The 23,522-nt window shown below is 41.8% G+C and overlaps 1 protein-coding gene across 1 annotated transcript in view; it reads left to right on the forward strand.

The window, feature by feature from the left end:
• The window catches only part of LOC133553997 (plexin-A1-like), a 648,088-nt gene that overhangs the window by 550,725 nt on the left and 73,841 nt on the right, over positions 1-23,522 (forward strand). Inside the window, exon 25 of the mRNA XM_061902321.1 lies at positions 10,568-10,716. Coding sequence (XP_061758305.1) covers positions 10,568-10,716 — 149 coding nt within the window. The remainder of the gene's footprint in view (positions 1-10,567; positions 10,717-23,522) is intronic.

Below are 23,522 nucleotides of genomic sequence, written 5' to 3' on the forward strand. Positions count from 1 at the left end.
AAAAGTAAAATAAACATATCCACTGTGGTGGCCTCTGGGGTGTTCCACGCCATCGTCCGCTGGGGTGGAGGGAGCATGGCCAGAGACAGGAGCAGACCCAACAAAGCAACCAAGACAGCCGATTCCATTTTCGGCCAGTGTCCAGTCCGCATGGATGAGCGAGGATACGTCCAAGGTGACCGAGGTGTCCGGTACCTGCTCACCCAGCCAAGACACCGCCAAGCCTCTCCGTCCCAGCGCTCAGTGCTAGCTCCGCAGCCCTGTCCCCTCATCCGCATCTCCTCCAATCCCTCCAAACTCTGCAGTCCTGTCCCCTCATCCGCATCTCCGCCAGTCCCTCCAAACCGACTCCGGTGTGGCAGACACCCAGCAGCTGGTCTCCATGGCCAAAAGGCTCCCGGGAGGCAGATCCAGAAGTCCACAAAAAAAAAAAGCCCCACAGAGGTCACGAAAGTGGCACCCCTTGTCACACAGTCCCAAAGGGTCCCGGACCAAAAGGCAAAAAAATATAATAAGACATGAAAACAAGAGGGAAACACAAAAGGATGACACAAGAGCACAGAGCTCCTGCCTACAGCAGCGCCATCTTGCTTCAATCTCCACCGAGTTGGTTTAGCACAGGGGTGCCCATTACGTCGATCTCGGAGGGTGTGTCAGTCGATCTCAAGCCAGGCATTAAAAAATAGACATAAAAACGAGCAATCATCAATCATACCAAGACTTCACTTTCGTCAGTTGTTTGACATTCTCGGCACCCGAGGATCTTGTGAGATGACGCTGGCTGCTGCGAGCTCATATTTAAGACGAAAATCACTAACAGGGCGGACGCAGAGAAACACATTTTATTTCTAGAGACTCCGTACCTACTGTCAAAACTCTAAAGAGCGACTGCACAGTTCCTGTCTTCACCATAAAAGACCTGTTTCATCCTGCCTGTGCTAACAAAATAAGAGTCTCAGAAAGCTAGCGTGCACAAGCTAGCAAGCTACGGAGTTTGATGCCAATGTATTTCTCCCCCGCCCTCGGCGACCGCTTTCTCACTTGCTTGCCCACCCGCACAGTCACTGACGTCACTCACCTGCTGCCAGACATTAAAGGGCCACACACACATATGCTACTCTCATAACAAAGTGTTTAAAAACGAGTATAGCGGTATAGCTCAGTTGGTAAAGTGGCCGTGCCAGCAACTTTAGGGTTGCAGGTTCGATTCCCGCTTCAGCCATCCTAGTCACTGCCGTTGTGTCCTTGGGCAAGACACTTTACCCACCTGCTCCCAGTGCCACCCACACTGGTTTAAATGTAACTTAGATATTGGGTTTCACTATGTAAAGTGCTTTGGGTCACTTGAGAAAAGCGCTATATAAATATACTTCACTTCACTTTATGCAAGTTGGACGAATTAGATGCCAAATCCAACCACTTTCATGTGGTATTGGACAGAAAGGAGGACTTTTTTTTTTCCTCCATTTGAAAATGCGGACGTTATCAGCACCACTGTCTAATTCCAATCAATGCAAGTCATCAGAATCAGGTAATACACCAACTTATATTCTTGTCTTCATGAAAGAAAGGAATCTATGTGTGTTAAACATGCTTGTATTATCATTAAACACCATTAACTTGTTAACAAAAATGTCTCTTTCATAAATAAATAAATATAAATTATAAATAGGAATGAGGTGGATCTCCTCGACTTGGTCAATTGAAAAGTAGCTCGCCTGCAGAAAATGTGTGAGCGCCCCTGGTTTAGAACCACAATCTTTATTCATTCCAAGAAACCAGGTAGACCTAGAGCAGGGGTCGGCAACCTCTACCACTCAAAGAGCCATTTTGACCAGTTTCAAACAATGGGAGCCACAAAACTCTTTTGAAATTTAAAATGAAATAACACTGCATACAGTTTTTTTTTTTTGCTTTGTGCTATGTATAAACCAGGGGTCTCAGACACGTGGCCCGCACCTTAGTATGATCATTTAAAGTGGAACATTATCAGCAGACCTATGTAAGCGTCAATATATACCTTGATGGTGCAGAAAAAAGACCATCTATTTTTTTAACCGATTTCCGAACTCTAAATGGGTGAATTTTGGCGAATTAAACGCCTTTCTGTTTATCGCGCTGGAGGCGATGACGTCAGAATGTGACGTCGCCGAGGTAACACAGCCGCCATTTTCATTTTCATTACAAACACCGGGTCTCAGCTCTGTTATTTTCCGTTTTTTTGACTATTTTTTGGAACCTTGGAGACATCATGCCTCGTCGGTGTGTTGTCGGAGGGTGTAACAACACTAACAGGGAGGGATTCAAGTTGCACCACTGGCCCCAAGATGCCAAAGTGTCTGCCGCCAGACCCCCATTGAATGTGCCAGAGTGTCTCCACATTTTACCGGCGATGCTAAGACAGACATGGCACAGAGATGTATGGATAACCTGCAGATGCATTTGCAACGATAGTCAACGAAATCACAAAGGTGAGTTTTGTTGATGTTGACTGCCAGCTAATCGATGCTAACATGCTACGCTATGCGATGCTAACATGCTACGCTAAACGATGCTAACATGCTATTTACCGGCGGTGCTAAGACAGACATGGCACAGAGATGTATGGATAACCTGTAGATGCATTTGCAACGATAGTCAACGAAATCACAAAGGTGAGTTTTGTTGATGTTGACTGGCAGCTAATCGATGCTAACATGCTACGCTAACCGATGCTAACATGTTACTTACCGGCGGTGCTAAAGCAGACATGGCACAGAGATGTATGGATAACCTGTAGATGCATTTGCAACTATATTACGTTTCCTTCCACCCACATTTAATGCGAAACAAACACTTACCAATCGACGGATTTAAGTTGCTCCAGTGTCAAAAGATGCGAAAGTCCTGATCGTTTGGTCCGCACATTTTACCGGCGATGCTAACGCAGCTATTCGGCCATGCTATGGCTATGAATAGCATCAATAGCTATTCGCTCAATAGCTTCAGTTTCTTCTACAATATTTTCATACTCCAACCATCTGTTTCAATACATGTGTAATCTGTTGAATCGCTTAAGTCGCTGAAATCCGAGTTTGAATCCGAGCTGATGTCGCTATATCTTGCTGTGGTATTCCCATTGTTTGTTTACATTGGCAGCACTGTGTGACGTCACAGGGAAATGGCCAATGTCTTCGCAGAGAGCGAAAATAAGGCACTTTAAAGCTTTATTTAGGGATATTCTGAGACCGGTAAAATTTTGAAAAAACTTCAAAAAATACAACAAGCCACTGGGAACTGATTTTTATTGTTTTTAACCCTTTTGAAATTGTGATAATGTTCCCCTTTAATGTTAGTGGGGCCCGCGAGTTTTACATGAATGTCGCTTGACAGCATCACACTTGCCAGCCCTACCAATTTTTCCGTAAGACTCCCGAATTTCAGAGTAGCTATTCTTGCGAGTGTCTGCTGATTTCCACCCTAACAACAATAATAAGGGCATGCTACGATGGCACTGCCTTTAGCGCCCTCTATAACCTGTACAAGCAGCTTGCCTGCCCAGTCACACATAAGTGACTGCAAGGTATACTTGTCCAACAGCACAGGTCACAGGTCGCTATCGGGGGTGTTTAATGTAGCCTGGAAGAGTTAGGGATGCATGGGATTCTGGGTATTTGTTCTGTTGTGTTACGGTGCGGATGTTCTCCCGAAATGTGTTTGTCATTCTTGTTTGGTGTGGGCTCACAATGTGGCGCATATTAGTAAGAGTGTTAAAGTTGTTTATATCACAACCCTCAGTGTAACCTGTATGGCTGTGGAGCAAGTATGCCTTGCAGTCACTTGCGTGTGTTAACAGAGGCCACATACTACATGTGACCGGCCTGCACGCAGATAGCATGGTGTAAAAGCGGGCGTGAGTACGCTTAAAGACATTGCAATCACGGCACGCCCTCAATACTGTTGTCCGGGTGAAAATCTGAGATTTTATGACCCGTGTTTAATGTAGCCTGGAAGAGTTAGGGATGCATGGTATTCTGGGTATTTGTTATGTTGTGTTTATGTTGTGTTACGGTGCGGATGTTCTCCCGAAATGTGTTTGGCATTCTTGTTTGGTGTGCGTTCACAGTGTGGCGCATATTAGTAAGAGTGTTAAAGTTGTTTATATCACAACCCTCAGTGTAACCTGTATGGCTGTGGAGCAAGTATGCCTTGCGGTCACTGTGTGTGTTAACAGAGGCCACATACTGCATGTGACCGGCCTGCACGCAGATAGCATGATGTAAAAGCGGGCGTGAGCACGCTTAAAGACATTGCAATCACGGCACGCCCTCATTACGGTTGTCTGGGTGAAAATCTGAGATTTTATGACCCGTGTTTAATGTAGCCTGGAAGAGTTAGGGATGCATGGTATTCTGGGTATTTGTTCTGTTGTGTTTATGTTGTGTTACAGTGCGGATGTTCTCCCGAAATGTGTTTGTCATTATTGTTTGGTGTGCGTTCACAGTGTGGCGCATATTAGTAAGAGTGTTAAAGTTGTTTATATCACAACCTTCAGTGTAACCTGTATGGCTGTGGAGCAAGTATGCCTTGCAGTCACTTGCGTGTGTTAACAGAGGCCACATACTGCATGTGACCGGCCGGCACGCAGATAGCATGATGTAAAAGCGGGCGTGAGTACGCTTAAAGACATTGCAATCACGGCACGCCCTCAATACTGTTGTCCGGGTGAAAATCTGAGATTTTACGACCCGTGTTTAATGTAGCCTGGAAGAGTTAGGGATGCATGGTATTCTGGGTATTTGTTCTGTTGTGTTTATGTTGTGTTACGGTGCGGATGTTCTCCCGAAATGTGTTTGTCATTCTTGTTTGGTGTGCGTTCACAGTGTGGCGCATATTAGTAAGAGTGTTAAAGTTGTTTATATCACAACCTTCAGTGTAACCTGTATGGCTGTGGAGCAAGTATGCCTTGCAGTCACTTGCGTGTGTTAACAGAGGCCACATACTACATGTGACCGGCCGGCACGCAGATAGCATGATGTAAAAGCGGGCGTGAGTACGCTTAAAGACATTGCAATCACGGCACGCCCTCAATACTGTTGTCCGGGTGAAAATCTGAGATTTTACGACCCGTGTTTAATGTAGCCTGGAAGAGTTAGGGATGCATGGTATTCTGGGTATTTGTTCTGTTGTGTTTATGTTGTGTTACGGTGCGGATGTTCTCCCGAAATGTGTTTGTCATTCTTGTTTGGTGTGCGTTCACAGTGTGGCGCATATTAGTAAGAGTGTTAAAGTTGTTTATATCACAACCTTCAGTGTAACCTGTATGGCTGTGGAGCAAGTATGCCTTGCAGTCACTTGCGTGTGTTAACAGAGGCCACATACTACATGTGACCGGCCGGCACGCAGATAGCATGATGTAAAAGCGGGCGTGAGTACGCTTAAAGATATTGCAATCACGGCACGCCCTCAATACTGTTGTCCGGGTAAAAATCTGAGATTTTATGACCCGTGTTTAATGTAGCCTGGAATAGTTAGGGATGCATGGTATTCTGGGTATTTGTTCTGTTGTGTTTATGTTGTGTTACGGTGCGGATGTTCTCCCGAAATGTGTTTGGCATTCTTGTTTGGTGTGTGTTCACAGTGTGGCGCATATTAGTAAGAGTGTTAAAGTTGTTTGTATCACAACCCTCAGTGTAACCTGTATGGCTGTGGAGCAAGTATGCCTTGCAGTCACTTACGTGTGTTAACAGAGGCCACATACTGCATGTGACCGGCCGGCATGGTGTAAAAGCGGGCGTGTGTACGCTTAAAGACATTGCAATCACGGCACGCCCTCAATACTGTTGTCGGGTAAAAATCTGAGATTTTATGACCCGGGTGATATCTGGAAGCCAGAACCCTCCCGGAAAAATCGGGGGGGGTCGGCAAGTATGCAGCTGAGCCACATCAGAATGATCAAAGAGCCGCGACCCCTGACCTAGAGCAAGCGCTTTGACAACGCCTGGTCTAAGGATGAAACCTTGAATGGCGCCCAGAAGGAGTGGACCGCTGGGTTGCGACAGAGTAGAGTTAGAGATAGTGGAGAGCTACTATACCTTCACTCAAAGTATTGAATTGATTTGCAACCGGACTTTCCAGATTGTCTTTGAAGACATGTTTGCCAAGCAGGCTTCATCAACAAAACTTAGGAACCGGCACCAGGCTCTAAGACTAGAGCTGTCCTGTCTAAGTCTGTGAACATGAACGGATGAAGCCTGTTTGGATGAGAGGAGAGTCATCTTCCAAACGAATCCGAATACGATGACCTGGCACAACGTAGCCATGAAAACTTCAACACTACCTTAATTGCTTGGACTTAGTTTTACTGATCAGAATCAGTTTTATCGGCCAAGTATGTTCAACACGCAAGGAATCTGACTTGGTGTACTATGCTCTCTTTGTTCAATGCAACTCATCCCATTGGCTTGAGTTTTTCCTTGCCCTGATGTGAGATCTGAGCTGAGGATGTCGTTGTGGCTTGTGCAGCCCTTTGAGACACTCGCTATATAAGTAAAAATTGGTTGATTGATTAAAGAAACAAAGAAAACCGTAATGGTGAACATCAGTCAACTGCTTCTGGTCTCATGTCGAGGTGGCTTGATTTCATGAATTATGAACTAATTGAATGGCAATTATTCATGCGTTTAAGACAAGTTATTATTATATCAGCATTTGCGTTAAACCAGGGGTCAGCAACCTTTTTGAAACCATGAGCTACTTCTTGGGTACTGATTAATGCAAAGGGCTACCAGTTTGATACACACTTCAATAAATTGCCAGAAATAGCCAATTTGCTCAATTTACCTTTTAATTCTGTTATTATTAATAATGAATGATATTTATCTTTGTGGAAACACTGATCATCTTAATTATTTCTCACAATAAATATATACAGAAACCGATAAATACCAATTAAAAAAAAGGGTATTTCTCTACGTCATTCCGTCGTACATTTTTTTCCTTCTACGGAAGGTTTTTTGTAGAGAATAAATGATGACAAAAAACACTTAATTGAACGGTTTAAAAGAGGAGAAAACACAAAATAAATGAAAATTAAATTTTGAAACATAGTTTCTCTTCAATTTCCACTCTTTAAAATTCAAAATTCAACCAAAAAAAAGAAGAGAAAAACTAGCTAATGTGAATCTTTTTGAAAAAAATGTATGGAAAATTATAAGTAATTTTTCTTGATTAAGATTAATTTTAGAATTTTGATGACATGTTTTAAATAGGTTAAAATCCAATCTGCACTTTGTTAGAATATATAATAAATTGGACCAAGCTGTATTTCTAACAAAGACAAATCATGTTTTTTTCTAGATTTTCCAGAACCTGATTTAAGAATGTGAGTTGTTCATAAATTTGAAATGAGATTTAAATTTGATTCCACAGATTTTCTAGATGTGCCGGAATAATTTTTTTGGATTTTAATCATAATAAGTTTCAAGAAATATTTCACAAATATTCTTCGTCGAAAAAACAGAAGCTAAAATGAAGAATTAAATCAGAATGTATTTATTATTCTTTAAAATAAAATAAAAAAAAGACTTGAACATTAATTTAAATTGTCAGGAAAGAAGAGGAAGGAGGTAAAAAGGTATATGTGTTTAAAAATCTTAAAATCATTTTAAGGTTGTATTTTTTCTCTAAAATTGTCTTTCTGAAAGTTATAAGAAGCAAAGTAAAAAAATGTATGAATTTATTTAAACAAGTGAAGACCAAGTCTTTAAAATATTTTCTTGGATTTTCAAATTCTATTTGAGTTTGGTCTCTCTTAGAATTAAAAATGTCCAGCAAAGCGAGACCAGCTTGCTAGTAAATAAATACAATTTAAAAAATAGAGGCAGCTCACTGGTAAGTGCTGCTATTTGAGCTATTTTTAGAACAGGCCAGCGGGCGACTCATCTGGTCCTTACGGGCACTGCGTTGGTGACCCCTGCGTTCTACACTTGCATATGTTTGTTTTGGAATTATTATCTCAACTTCCTAACTATAGTTTAGCTGTGTTTATTGTGTAGTGTTTAAGTTTATTTAGAATTCTGAGGACATCCAACAACAGTCGATCCACGTTTTTTTTTCCGTAAATGTTTAAAAAAACAACCGGAAACTCTTGACTCTGATATGCGGTACAGCATTTCCGTCACTGGGACTAACACAGTCCGTGCTCTTATTCCCACAGTCTAACAAGCCCGCTGCCTTCTGCTCTCCCAGCTGGCCTTTAGAGATGCAAAAGTGTGTGTGGGCGGAGTAAGAGATAAAAGAGGCAGTCCTGAGGGCGTGGGCGAGACAGGAGTTCAATCATCCCTCGACATTATCGGAAGCAGACGTAGCAACTTTTGACAACGAAAACTAGCATATGAGCAGTCATGAATAATTAGTTTTGATGATCTTCAAAGCCAAACTGGACGTGAACATCCTTAATTACGTATTGTTTCGCTCAGAATTCTAAATAAAATTATGTCCTAAGCAAACATATCAAACATGTATCGTATTTTTTGGATTGTAAGTCGCAGTTTTTTTTCATACAAACCCCGTTTCCATATGAGTTGGGAAATTGTGTTAGATGTAAATATAAACAGAATACAATGATTTGCAAATCCTTTTCAACCCATATTTAATTAAATGCTCTACAAAGAAAACATTTGATGTTCAAACTCATAAACTTATTTTTTTTTGCAAATAATAATTAACTTAGAATTTCATGGCTGCAACACGTGCCAAAGTAGTTGGGAAAGGGCATGTTCACCACTGTGTTACATCACCTTTTCTTTTAACAACACTCAATAAACGTTTGGGAACTGAGGAAACTAATTGTTGAAGCTTTGAAAGTGGAATTCTTTCCCATTCTTGTTTTATGTAGAGCTTCAGTCCTTCAACAGTCCGGGGTCTCCGCTGTCGTATTTTACGCTTTATAATGCGCCACACATTTTCCATGGGAGACAGGTCTGGACTGCAGGCGGGCCAGGAAAGTACCCGCACTCTTTTTTTTTACAAAGCCACGCTGTTGCAAAACGTGCTGAATGTGGCTTGGCATTCAATCAATCAATCAATGTTTATTTATATAGCCCCAAATCACAAATGTCTCAAAGGACTGCACAAATCATTACGACTACAACATCCTCGGAAGAACCCACAAAAGGGCAAGGAAAACTCACACCCAGTGGGCAGGGAGAATTCACATCCAGTGGGACGCCAGTGACAATGCTGACTATGAGAAACCTTGGAGAGGACCTCAGATGTGGGCAACCCCCCCCCCCCCTCTAGGGGACCGAAAGCAATGGATGTCGAGCGGCTCTAACATGATACTGTGAAAGTTCAATCCATAGTGGCTCCAAAACAGCAGCGAGAGTCCCGTCCACAGGAAACCATCTCAAGCGGATCAGCAGCGTAGAGATGTCCCCAACAGCATTGTCTTGCTGAAATGAGCAGGGGCGTCCATGAAAAAAATGGCGCTTAGATGGCAGCATATGTTGTTCCAAAACCTGTATGTACCTTTCAGCATTAATGGTGCCTTCACAGATGTGTAAGTTACCCATGCCTTGGGCACTAATGCACCCCCATACCATCACACATGCTGGCTTTTGAACTTTTTCATCGATAAGTCTGGATTGTTAGCTTCCCCTTTGGTCCAGATGACACTATGTCGAATATTTCCCAAAACAATTTGAAATGTGGACTCGTCAGACCACAGAACACTTTTCCACTTTGCATCAGTCCATCTTAGATGATCTCGGCCCCAGAAAAGCCGGCATAGTTTCCGGATGTTGTTGATAAATGGCTTTCGCTTTGCATAGTAGAGCTTTAACTTGCACTTAAAGATGTACCAACAAACTATTTAGTGACAGTGGTTTTCTGAAGTGTTCCTGAGCCCATGTGGTGATATCCTTTAGAGATTGATGTCGGTTTTTGATACAGTGCCGTCTGAGGGATGGAAGGTCACGGTCATTCAATGTTGGTTTCCGGCCATGCCGCTTACGTGGAGTGATTTCTCCAGATTCTCTGAACCTTTTGATGATATTATGGAGCGTAGAAGTTGAAATCCCTAAATTTCTTGCAATTGCACTTTGAGAAAGGTTGTTCTTAAACTGTTTGACTATTTGCTCACGCAGTTGTGGACAAAGGGGTGTACCTCGCCCCATCCTTTCTTGTGAAAGACTGAGCATTTTTTTGGGGAAGCTGTTTTTATAGCCAATCATGGCACCCACCTGTTCCCAATTAGCCTGCACACCTGTGGGATGTTCCAAATAACTGTTTGATGAGCATTCCTCAACTTTATCAGTATTTATTGCCACCTTTCCCAACTTCTTAGTCACGTGTTGCTGGCATCTAGTTCTAAAGTTTATGAGTTTGAACATCAAATATGTTGTCTTTGTTGCATATTCAACTGAATATGGCTTGAAAAGGATTTGCAAATCATTGTATTCTGTTTATATTTACATCTAACACAATTTCCCAACTCATATGGAAACAGGGTTTGTAAATACAAAATACATACATACATATAACCCGCTACAACTCTCATACAATGTTGTTTTTTTCTGTTCTTTAGCCTTTGCTGAACTCCAGACAGACATCCACGAGCTCACCCAAGAACTGGACGGAGCCGGAATTCCCTTCCTGGACTATCGGACGTATGCGATGAGGGTCCTATTCCCGGGCATTGAGGACCACCCTGTGCTCAAGGAGATGGAGGTACGGGTCAGTACACTACCATCCCATCCTTAAACTAAAACATACTAACAATCCATGGCGTAGCTGGCAAATCCTGTGCTATTACACTAATAAACTAACATTAAAGGCCTACTGCTAACTGCTAACGTTAGCCTACTGCTAACGGGGATAGCGATATTGCCATATTTTTGCTGAAAGGATTTAGTAGAGAACATCCACGATAAAGTTTGCAACTTTTGTTCGCTAATAAAAAAGCCTTGCCTGTAGCGGAAGTAGCAGACGATGTGCGCGTGACGTCACGGGTTGTGGAGCTCCTCACATCTGAACATTGTTTACAATCATGTAAATCATAATAATATCAATCATCCGCTTTGAACTGAACTCTCACGGCTGTGTTGGATCCACTAGTATCATGTTAGACCTGCTTGACATCCATTGCTTTCGGTCCCCTAGAGGGGGGGAGTTGCCCACGTTTGAGGTCCTCTCCAAGGTTTCTCATAGTCATCATTGTCATTGGCGTCCCACTGGGTGTGAGTTTTCCTTGCCCTTATGTGGGTTCTTCCGAGGATGTCGTAGTCGTAGTGATTTGTACAGTCCTTTGAGACATTTGTGATTTAGGGCTATATAAATAAACATTGATTGATTGATTGATTGATCATGGCCACCAGCAGCAAGAGCGATTCGGACCGAGAAAGCGACGATTTCCCCATTAATTTGAGCGAGGATGAAAGATTCATGGATGAGGAAAGTGAGAGTGAAGGACTAGAAAAAAAAAGACTATACAGTGGGAGCGATTCAGATGTTATTAGACACATTTACTAGGATCATTCTGGAAAATCCCTTATCTGCTTATTGTGTTACTAGTGTTTTAGTGAGATTATATAGTTTTACCTGAAAGTCGGAGGAGTGTGGTGACCGCCACTTTTCTCGACAAGGCGAAGCGAAGGCAGTTGTTGGGGCGAGGTGAGCTTTTTTTCCTCCCTCCTCCCCGGTGGAAGCATCCCACGTTCGGGGGCGGCCGGTCAGAGGTGGCAAGAGAGCCGCAGCTGCCTCTTTGACAGGTGCACGAGGAACGACGCAAGCTCCGCTCATGTCTACGGTAAGAGCCGACTTATTACCACTATTTTCTCACCGAAACCTGCTGGTTGACATGTTTTCGGGTACCATGTTCGCTTGATAGTAAAGCTTCACCTTCGGGAATGTAAACAAGGAAACACCGGCTGTGTTTGTGTTGCTAAAGGCAGCCGCAAGACACCGCTTCCCACCTACAGCTTTCTTCTTTGACGTCTCCATTATTAATTGAACAAATTGCATCATACCGACGTTTTCAACAGGATATTTTGCACGAAATTTAAAATTGCAATTTAGTAAACTAAAAAGGCCGTATTGGCATGTGTTGCAATGTTAAGATGTCATCATTGATATATAAACTATCAGACTGCCTGGAGGGTTGTTGTGGGTTTTAGTAGGCCTTAAGTTTGCAAAATGTAGTCTGGCATAGTAATGAGGTAGTAGTCATTTACAAACAACATTGTATACCAGAGACTGTCAAATATGAGGTTGCAAGATGAAAAAAAAAAAAAAAAGTAGACTTTGTTCATCTTAATCACATATCCTCTTCTTCATCTTAATGTATTCTGTTTCCTCCATGAATACAAATGAGTACTTCCATCATTAGTGTGATCTCGCGGGACACACACCATATACTCTTAGTGTCGGAAAAGGAAGCCTTGCCAGCTTCTGACAGACAATAAAAAAGCATCAATAAAGATGTTAATGAGTGTACAGTCATACTGTATGTGCACAGGTGCAATGTGTGTGATGTACACTATTTGACTAATTAATCAGCTACCTGAGTAGCGAAAGGTTTCGGTGCGCTCCATTTGTAAACACATTTTATTGCTTCATTTAGTTAGGGAATAAATTGTGAGAAGAGTTTGTAATCAGCGGTTATCATGAAGATTTAGAAGGTGGCGCCGCTTCATCAACATTGATTGGACCGCTGACTTTTAGAGGTAATTAGTTTGACCTTTTTTTGCAGTCACTCGTGCTAATGTTAAGAGAAGGCAAAGATACTCCTGATTTGCTCTTGGATGGAGTCATTAGCGTCACTTTCCATCGCAGGAACCTTTGCAGGATTGTTCCTATTTACGTTGGTCTTTTCAAAATGCGATCCAGCGCGACACATACTAGGCATGGTCACAGGGAGTTCCGGGAACTAAAGTTGTGCCGGTAAAAAAAAATTCCATTTAACGTATTTTCCACGCTATAAGGCGCACCGGATTATAAGGCGCACCTTCAATGAATGGCCTATTTTAAAACTGTGTTCATATATAAGGCGCACCTTCAATGAATGGCCTATTTTAAAATGGCGTTCATATATAAGGCGCACCTTCAATGAATGGCCGATTTTAAAACTGTGTTCACATATAAGGCGCACCTTCAATGAATGGCCTATTTTAAAACTGTGTTCATATATAAGGCGCACCTTCAATGAATGGCCTATTTTAAAACGGCGTTCATATATAAGGCGCACCTTCAATGAATGGCCTATTTTAAAACGGCGTTCATATATAAGGCGCACCTTCAATGAATGGCCTATTTTAAAACTGTGTTCATATATAAGGCGCACCTTCAATGAATGGCCTATTTTAAAATGGTGTTCATATATAAGGCGCACCTTCAATGAATGGCCTATTTTAAAACGGTGTTCACATATAAGGCGCACCTTCAATGAATGGCCTATTTTAAAACTGTGTCCATATATAAGGCGCACCTTCAATGAATGGCCGATTTTAAAACTGTGTGAACATATAAGGCGCACCTTCAATGAATGGCCTATTTTAAAACGGTGTTCATATATAAGGCGCACCTTCAATTAATGGCCTATTTTAAAACTGTGTTCATATATAAGGCGCACCTTCAATGAATGGCCTATTTTAAAATGGTGTTCATATATAAGGCGCACCTTCAATGAATGGCCTATTTTAAAACGGTGTTCACATATAAGGCGCACCTTCAATGAATGGCCTATTTTAAAACTGTGTCCATATATAAGGCGCACCTTCAATGAATGGCCGATTTTAAAACTGTGTGAACATATAAGGCGCACCTTCAATGAATGGCCTATTTTAAAACGGTGTTCATATATAAGGCGCACCTTCAATGAATGGCCTATTTTAAAACTGTGTTCATATATAAGGCGCACCTTCAATGAATGGCCTATTTTAAAACTGTGATCATATATAAGGCGCACCTTCAATGAATGGACTATTTTAAAACGGTGTTCATATATAAGGCGCACCTTCAATGAATGGCCTATTTTAAAACTGTGTTCACATATAAGGCGCACCTTCAATGAATGGCCTATTTTAAAACTGTGTTCATATATAAGGCGCACCTTCAATGAATGGCCTATTTTAAAACGGTGTTCATATATAAGGCGCACCTTCAACGAATGGCCTATTTTAAAACGGTGTTCATATATAAGGCGCACCTTCAATGAAGGGCCTATTTTAAAACTGTGTTCATATATAAGGCGCACCTTCAATGAATGGCCCATTTTAAAACTGTGTTCATATATAAGGCGCACCCTCAATGAATGGCCTATTTTAAAACTGTGTTCATATATAAGGCGCACCTTCAATGAATGGCCCATTTTAAAACTGTGTTCATATATAAGGCGCACCTTCAATAAATGGCCTATTTTAAAACTGTGTTCATATATAAGGCGCACCTTCAATGAATGGCCTATTTTAAAACTGTGTTCATATATAAGGCGCACCTTCAATGAATGGCCTATTTTAAAACTGTGTTCATATACAAGGCGCACAGAATAGATGCTACAGTAGAGGCTGGGGTTACGTTATGCATCCTTTAGACCAGGGGTCACCAACCTTTTTGAAGCCGAGAGCTACTTCTTGGGTACTGATTAATATGAAGGGCTACCAGTTTGATACACTCTTAAATAAATTGCCAGAAATAGCCAATTTAGTCAATTTACTTTTAATAAATAAATCTATATATACATATAAAAAACAGGTATTTCTGTCGTGTCATTCCATCATACATTTTTCTTCCTTTTACGGAAGGTTTTTTTGTAGAGAATACATGATGAATAAATGAATATACGTAATTGGACGCTTTAAAAGAGGAGAAAACACGAAAAAAATGCAAATACAATTTTGAAACATAGTTTATCTTCAATTTCGACTACTTAAAATTCAAAATCCATTATCGGACATCCCTAATCAATCAATCAATCAATGTTTATTTATATAGCCCCAAATCACAAATGTCTCAAAGGACTGCACAAATCATTACGACTACAACATCCTCGGAAGAACCCACAAAAGGGCAAGGAAAACTCACACCCAGTGGGCAGGGAGAATTCACATCCAGTGGGACGCCAGTGACAATGCTAACTATGAGAAACCTTGGAGAGGACCTCAGATGTGGGCAACCCCCCCCCCCCTAGGGGACCAAAAGCAGTGGATGTCGAGCGGGTCTAACATGATACTGTGAAAGTTCAATCCATAGTGGCTCCAACACAGCCGCGAGAGTTCAGTTCGAAGCGGATCCAAGACAGCAGCGAGAGTCCCGTCCACAGGAAACCATCCCAAGCGGAGGCGGATCAGTAGCGTAGAGATGTCCCCAACCGATACAGGCGAGCGGTCCATCCTGGGTCTCGACTCTGGACAGCCAGTACTTCATCCATGGTCATCGGACCGGACCCCCTCCACAAGGGAGGGGGGGACATAGGAGAAAGAAAAGAAGCAGCAGATCAACTGGTGGTCTAAAAAGGAGGTCTATTTAAAGACTAGAGTATACAGATGAGTTTTAAGGTGAGACTTAAATGCTTCTACTGAGGTAGCATCTCGAACTGTTACCGGGAGGGCATTCCAGAGTACTGGAGCCCCAACGGAAAACGCTCTATAGCCCGCAGACTTTTTTTGGGCTCTAGGAATCACTAATAAGCCGGAGTCTTTTGAAGGCAGATTTCTTGTCGGGACATAAGGTACAATACAATCGGCAAGATAGGATGGAGCTAGACCGTGTAGTATTTTATATGTAAGTAGTAAAACCTTAAAGTCACATCTTAAGTGCACAGGAAGCCAGTGCAGGTGAGCCAGTACAGGTATATATGTATGTATATATGTATATAAAGGTATATACAGTACAGGTATATATGTATGTATATATGTATATAAAGGTATATACAGTATAGGTATATATGTATGTATATATGTATATAAAGGTATATACAGTATAGGTATATATGTATATAAAGGTATATACAGTACAGGTATATATGTATGTATATATGTATATAAAGGTATATACAGTATAGGTATATATGTATGTATATATGTATATAAAGGTATATACAGTATAGGTATATATGTATATAAAGTTATATACAGTATAGGTATATATGTATGTATATATGTATATAAAGGTATATACAGTATAGGTATATATGTATGTATATATGTATATAAAGGTATATACAGTACAGGCGTAATATGATCAAACTTTCTTGTTCTTGTCAAAAGTCTAGCAGCCGCATTTTGTACCAACTGTAATCTTTTAATGCTAGACATGGGGAGACCCGAAAATAATACGTTACAGTAATCGAGACGAGACGTAACAAACGCATGGATAATGATCTCGGCGTCTTTAGTGGACAAAATGGAGCGAATTTTTGCGATATTACGGAGATGAAAGAAGGCCGTTTTAGTAACGCTTTTAATGTGTGACTCAAAGGAGAGAGTTGGGTGGAAGATAATACCCAGATTTTTTACCGAGTCACCTTGTTTTATTATTTGGTTGTCAAATGTTAAAGTTGTATTATTAAATAGAGGTCGGTGTCTAGCAGGACCGATAATCAGCATTTCCGTTTTTGATGTTAAATGCTCTCGCTGCTGCTCTATTCCTGTCTTCTACTGTGTGACTGATCGCCTTGAGTTTAAACTCCGCGCCGTAGGCGTGTCTCTTAGTAGTAGACATTTTGGAGTCCAAACATAAACACACAGAAACAGCACGCCTCGCGCAGTCACATATCCCAGCATGCACCGCGCACTTCTTCCTCTACGGGGGAAAATGAAGTCGGCGGCTGCTTACCGTAGAACAGGGGTGACCAAAGTGCGGCCCGCAGCTAATTGTTTACCGGCCCGCCACACATTCTGGAAATGCTGTTGCTAAAATGAAAAAATAAAAAACACTTTAAAAAAAAGTGAAATGAGGTGAAATCTAACGAGAAAAAGTTGCAATGTTGACACAAAGCTTTGGTCTATTTTTTTTTCTTTTTTTGCCGTTGCTCAAAAACACCCATAAAAAACAATGTTATAATGAATTATTGACTTATTCAAAGCTCCAATTATTTCAAACAATTCACTTTAAAATGTTTTCTGTGGAAAATATTCCACGTATTGTGTGTTTGCCATCAACGTTTGACAAAAGAGCATAAAACAAGCAAAATTATATCTGAGGTTGATCTTGTCACTTAAGTGTTGAAAGTAAAAGAAGAAAAAAAAAAGAAAAATGTATCACTTTATGAGTGAGGCACCTTTTGGATTCCAAATATATTAAATGGGATTTTATTTATCTTTTCACTGTAATACCTCAAAAATAATAATAAATAAAAAAAAGTGGCGTCCTGCATTATTGATCTTTTCAAGGCTCTACTTCACATCAAAGACTGCTTTCTGAATGCTTTGGGCAGTGGGGGAAATACTGCATATCTCAGTTTTATTATAAAAATCAATGTTTATTTATATAGCCTTAAATAACTAGTGTCTCAAAGGGCTGCACAAGCCACAACAACATCCTCGGTTCACATCAAAAACAAAGTTGTCTTTGACAGAAAAGGCTTTACCTTTTCTTTTTTGGTTTAACTTTATATCAACCTGAAGTTGATATATTGTAGAGATTCACTGTAAGCTTTAAATAAAAAAAGATAATAATAATTTGACTTGTTTTTAACATTTTAATGACTTAGACCGGGGGTGTCAAACTCAAATACAGAGTGGGCCAAAATTTTAAACGGAACTAAGCCGCGGGCCGAGGTTGACCCAAACAAATTTTGTATTAAATATTGAACAAGCAAGGCTTATATAACTTTAGTGACATGCAAAATCCAGTTTCAAATAATAATAAAAATAATATCAATGGCATATCAAATAAAATGTAAATAAAAATGTAATGCCTTTTTTTCTATTTGCAATCTTCTGAGGTAAATATCATTTTTTTTCCACAGGCTAATAATAAGTTTGAAAATAAAATAATGAATGAACCAAACATTCAAGCCTTAAAGTAGCAAGAGGAAATGCATGAATAAAACGTTAATTATTGGTCGGTTTGCTGGAAGTTACCCAGAAGAGTTAGTGCTGCAAGGGGGTCTGGGTATTGGTTCTGTTGTGTTACGGTGCGGATGTTCACCCGAAATGTGCTTGTCATTCTTGTTTGGTGTGGGTTCACAATGTGGCGCATATTTGTAACAGTGCTAAAGTTGTTTATACGGCCACCCTCAATGTGACCTGTATGGCCGTTGACCAAGTGTGTGTGTGTGTGTGTGTGTGTGTGTGTGTGTGTGTGTGTGTGTGTGTGTGTGTGTGTGTGTGTGTGTGTGTGTGTGTGTGTGTGTGTGTGTGTGTGTGTGTGTGTGTGTGTGTGTGTGTGTGTGTGTGTGTGTGTAAAAGCCACAAATATTATGTGACACGCTGTTAGTATGGAAGAAAAGCGGACGTGACGACAGGTTGTAGAGAACGCTAAAGGGAGGGCCTTAAAGGCACGCCCCCAATATAGTTGTCCAGGTGGAAATCGGTAGAAATTCGGGAGAATGGTTGCCCCGGGAGATGTTCGGGAGGGGCACTGAACTTCGGGAGTCTACCGGGAAAATTAGGAGGGTTGGCAAGTATGAGTATTAGCGGTGAATGCGGTGTTACAGCGGCGTTAGTGCTGCAAGGGGTTCTGAGTATTTGTTCTGTTGTGTTACGGTGCGGATGCTCACCCGAAATGTGTTTGTCATTCTTGTTTGGTGTGGGTTCACAGTGTGGTGCTAATTTGTAACAGTGCTAAAGTTTGCATGTGTGTTTTTGGAGTTATAGTTCAAAAACTGTCATATTGAATGTGACTGTAAATTGTCATAGTGAGTAAAACCTTATTTTTGTAATTGTGAACCTTTAAAAATACCTGATTTTGGTATTAGCGATGAATGCGGTGTTACAGCGGCGGGCCAGCTCTCATGCTAAATTGATATTGCCTCAAGGGCCAAATTAAATTACACGGCGGGCCAGAGTTTGACACCCATGACTTAGACCCTTTATGGTCCCCGGGAGCCCTAAAGGTAAAACAACAAACAAAATCCATATATTTTGTTATGGTTTGAAAAAATTAAAAGTATCAAAATGGCCCCTGCATGCTTTAATTTTTCTGTGTGCGGCCCTCAGTGGAAAAAGTTTGGACACCCCTGCCGTAGAAAAAGAAGCGCACTTCTTGAAGTTGGCGGCTGCTTACCGTAGTCGCGAGACCTGTTGTGGCTCAATATTGGTCCATAGATAAGGCGCACTGTCAGCTTTTGGGAACATTTGAGGTTTTTAGGTGCGGAAAATACAGCGTCACCATTCTTGTTTGGGGCTTCACGGTGGCAGAGGGGTTTGTGCGTCTGCCTCACAATACGAAGGTCCTGCAGTCCTGGGTTCAAATCCAGGCTCGGGATCTTTCTGTGTGGAGTTTGCATGTTCTCCCCGTGAATGCGTGGGTTCCCTCCGGGTACTCCGGCTTCCTCCCACCTCCAAAGACATGCACCTGGGGATAGGCCCCTCCCACCTCCAAAGACATGCACCTGGGGATAGGCCCCTCCCACCCCCAAAGACATGCACCTGGGGATAGGCCCCTCCCACTTCCAAAGACATGCACCTGGGGATAGGCCCCTCCCACTTCCAAAGACATGCACCTGGGGATAGGCCCCTCCCACTTCCAAAGACATGCATCTGGGGATAGGCCCCTCCCACCTCCAAAGACATGCACCTGGGGATAGGCCCCTCCCACTTCCAAAGACATGCATCTGGGGATAGGCCCCTCCCACCTCCAAAGACATGCACCTGGGGATAGGTTGATTGGCAACACTAAAAATGGTCCCTAGTGTGTGAATGTGAGTGTGAATGTTGTCTGTCTATCTGTGTTGGCCCTGCGATGAGGTGGCGACTTGTCCAGGGTGTACCCCGCCTTCTGCCCGATTGTAGCTGAGATAGGCGCCAGCGACCCCAAAAGGGACTAAGCGGTAGAAAATGGATGGATGGAAATACATTATATACCGCCCCGTTTAATAACGGTCCCAGCAACTGGAGGGTTCCAGGTTCGATCCCTGCTTCCGCCATCCTAGTCTCTGCCATCGTGTCCTTGGGCAAGACACTTCACCCACCTGCTCCCGGTGCCGCCCAACACTGCTTTAAATGGAACTTAGATATTGGGTTTCACTATGTAAAAGCGCTTTGAGTCACTAGAGAAAAGCACTATATAAATATAATTCACTTAAAAAAAAAAAAAGATTCTTGAAAATGTTTAATAAAGACATTTTTCCACACTTCCTCACTGCACGTGTACGTCATACGTCCACATTTTGAATTTTTTTTTTAGGATTATTTACTTACCCAAAAATATATTACAACTCCAAAGGTATGCGCCGCTTCCTCTTGTTTTCTGCTGCATATTTCACTACATCCATCTTGTAATCTGCAGTACATGATTTCATTTTCGCTGACATTTTTGTTCAGCCCTTCTCACTTTTTATAAGTTACCGCCAATGTTGAAATAATTCATTTTAATAGCTACGGCAGTAGCATATAGCAGTTAGCATCCCATGACCCACAATGCACTTCTGCCATAACCCTCCCCCTGCCGAATTCTTATTGGTAGATGTGTGTGTGACGATTGCTGACATTTTCTTACCGTATTTCCTTGAATTTACACCAGGGCGCTAATTAATTTTAAACCTCTTCTCACTGCGGCACTTACCAAAGGCATGCGGTAAATTTAGGCCTGCGCTTATTAATTTGAGTGTGATGTAAGGATACCATCATGAAAAGCACATTTGATAAAAAAAAAACGTTATTATGGTCTTACCTTTACTTATAAATGAAGTCCATGCGCAGCTCCTTCTGATCAAAAGCATCGATAACTTGTTTATAGAAGTCTTCCTTATCTTTCTTCAGTTTTAAAAGTCTCTCTGTCTCGATGGAGATCTTCCTTTATTACCTCCTGCTTCCATTGAAAGTCCAGTTTAGAAAGCGGTTTTATTTTAGATATGTAATCCTCCATGTTAAAAGTGCAAGCGAGAGGAAAAAATAAAGGATCGCTGCTTGTTGTCACTTCTTCTGCAGCCGAGTAGTCGCAAGAAGGATCACTAGCGCCCTCTACCACCAGGAGGCGGGAGTCATTTAATGACTCATATTTGACACACGCAGCTACGGTATATTAATAAAACATAGCTGCTTACTGTTCTTTTTAGCATATTCAATAGCTTGGACTTTAAATCCTACTGAATAGCTCTTAATCTTCTTCCCTTTATGCGATTTCAAATGATTGAAATCAGCCTCCTGCATTTTGAAAATGATGACAGGTGAAGTGTCACTCGTGACGTGACGAGTTTGACCCGGAGGAAATTCTAGACATGCGCTAATAAAAATAATATTTTGCGAAACGAGTTTGACCCGGCAGTGATTCTAGGCAGGCACATACTATATACCCGCCGGCAATTCAAGGAAATACGGTATTTAATATTTTACGGTAATGTGTTAATAATTTCACACATAAGTCGTATATATATATATATATATATATACTGTATATATATATATACCGTATTTCCTTGACTTGCCGTAGGGCATATAGTATGCGCCTGCCTTGAATTACTGCCGGGTCAATTGCTTCACCAAATAATTTGCGCACACTTAGTATTACCGCCGGGTCCAACTCGTCACGTCACGAGTGACACTTCCCCTGTCATCATTTTCAAAATGGAGGAGCCTGATTTACAATAATTTGAAATCGCATAAAAGGAAGAAGATTAAGAGCTATTCAGTAGGATTTAAAGTCCAAGCTTACATCACACTCAATTTTTTACTACATACCTTTGGTAAGTGTCGTAATAATATATATATATATATATATATATATATATATATATATATATATATATATATATATAATATTGGCCTGTAACATTATCCAACTGAAGTTGGTACTAAAAGAAGCATGTTGTGATGTTCACGGCGCCTGAAACCAGTCAACTTGAGACCGTCGAGTGTGTCTTTAGGCTTTCCACTTCCTCCAACATCCCCGTGAGAAGGCCGCGCTCGCACCGTGTCGTCGCGTCAAACAGCCGTCGTCGGCACCAACGCGCGAGCGGATTCCAATTTGCCGTGACGTGAAACGTGAGCCGGGTGATGGAGGCGCGGGCTGCAGGAAGTGAAGGATACAATTACGGAACTGATGAGAAATACGTCCGAGCACGCCGCCTGACAGTTAGCCGGGTCTCTCGGTCCGGACGTTTCCGACGCGGAAGCGTGTAGCTATTAACTCCAGCTCTAAAGAAACGCTGCGTTCTTTATAGTTAAGTCCGGACCTCTCTGCTTGTGTATTTCCCTTTGGGTTGTTAATGTAATCCAGCCGTCTGAGGAAACAGCGTTATTACTGCGTGACCTCTCCATCCCTCAAGAGCTACACTCCTGCACACACCTCCACACCCAAGCAATACACAAACCCTCCCTCCTTTAAAACACATCACATGGCGGTCAATACTTACCTCGGAGGGCCAGGAATCTCATTTAGCGCTCCAGAGACGGGCCTCGACACTTCATTATAGCACGTCGCAGGAGAGAATGTGCTGCCAAAAGGATGGCAATGGAGGTGAAAATGTGTGCTTAAAGGCCTACTGAAAGCCACTACTAGCGACCACACAGTCTGATAGTTTATATATCAATGATGAAATATTAACATTGCAACACATGACAATACGGCCGCTTTAGTTTACTAAATTGCAATTTTAAATTTCGCGCTGAACTGTCCTGCTGAAACGTTGCGGTATGATGACGTGTGCGCGTGACGTCACGCATTGTAGAGGACATTTTGTTCCAGCACCGATCCCAGCTCTAAGTCGTCTCTTTTCATCGCATAATTCCACAGTATTCTGAATCTTTTGCAATTTGTTCAATTAATAATGGAGACGTCAAAGAAGAAAGCTGTAGGTGGGAAGCGGTGTATTGCGGCCGCCTTTAGCAACACAAACACAGCCGGTGTTTCATTGTTTACATTTCCGAAACATGACGGTGAAGCTTTACTATGGAACAAAGTGATCAAACGAATATGGTTGGATTGGACCACACACACACAAAGTACAGTGTTTTATGCAGCTATCATTTCGAAAGATCATGTTTCGAAGAGGGTCCCCTTGCAAAGGGCAGAGATGGGCATCGCAACCCGTGGACTGGTGCTGAAGAAAGGTGCGGGGCCGACCTTCCTGTTGTACAGGTACAACCATATAATCTCACTAAAACACTATTATGTTAGATCCAGTATGGCCTGGACCACGCAGTCTGATAGTTTATATATCAATGATGAAATATTAACATTGCAACACATGCCAATACGGCCGCTTTAGTTTACTAAATTGCAATTTTAAATTGCGCGCTGAACTACCCTTCTCAAACATCGCGGTATGATGACGCGTGCGAGTGACATCACGCATTGTAGAGGACATTTTGTTCCAGCACCGATCCCAGCTGCTTTCATCGCATAACTCCACAGTATTCTGGACATCTGTGTTGCTGAAT

Source organism: Nerophis ophidion, linkage group LG06 (genome assembly GCF_033978795.1).
Source record: "Nerophis ophidion isolate RoL-2023_Sa linkage group LG06, RoL_Noph_v1.0, whole genome shotgun sequence".
NCBI classification, from domain to species: Eukaryota; Metazoa; Chordata; class Actinopteri; order Syngnathiformes; family Syngnathidae; genus Nerophis; species Nerophis ophidion.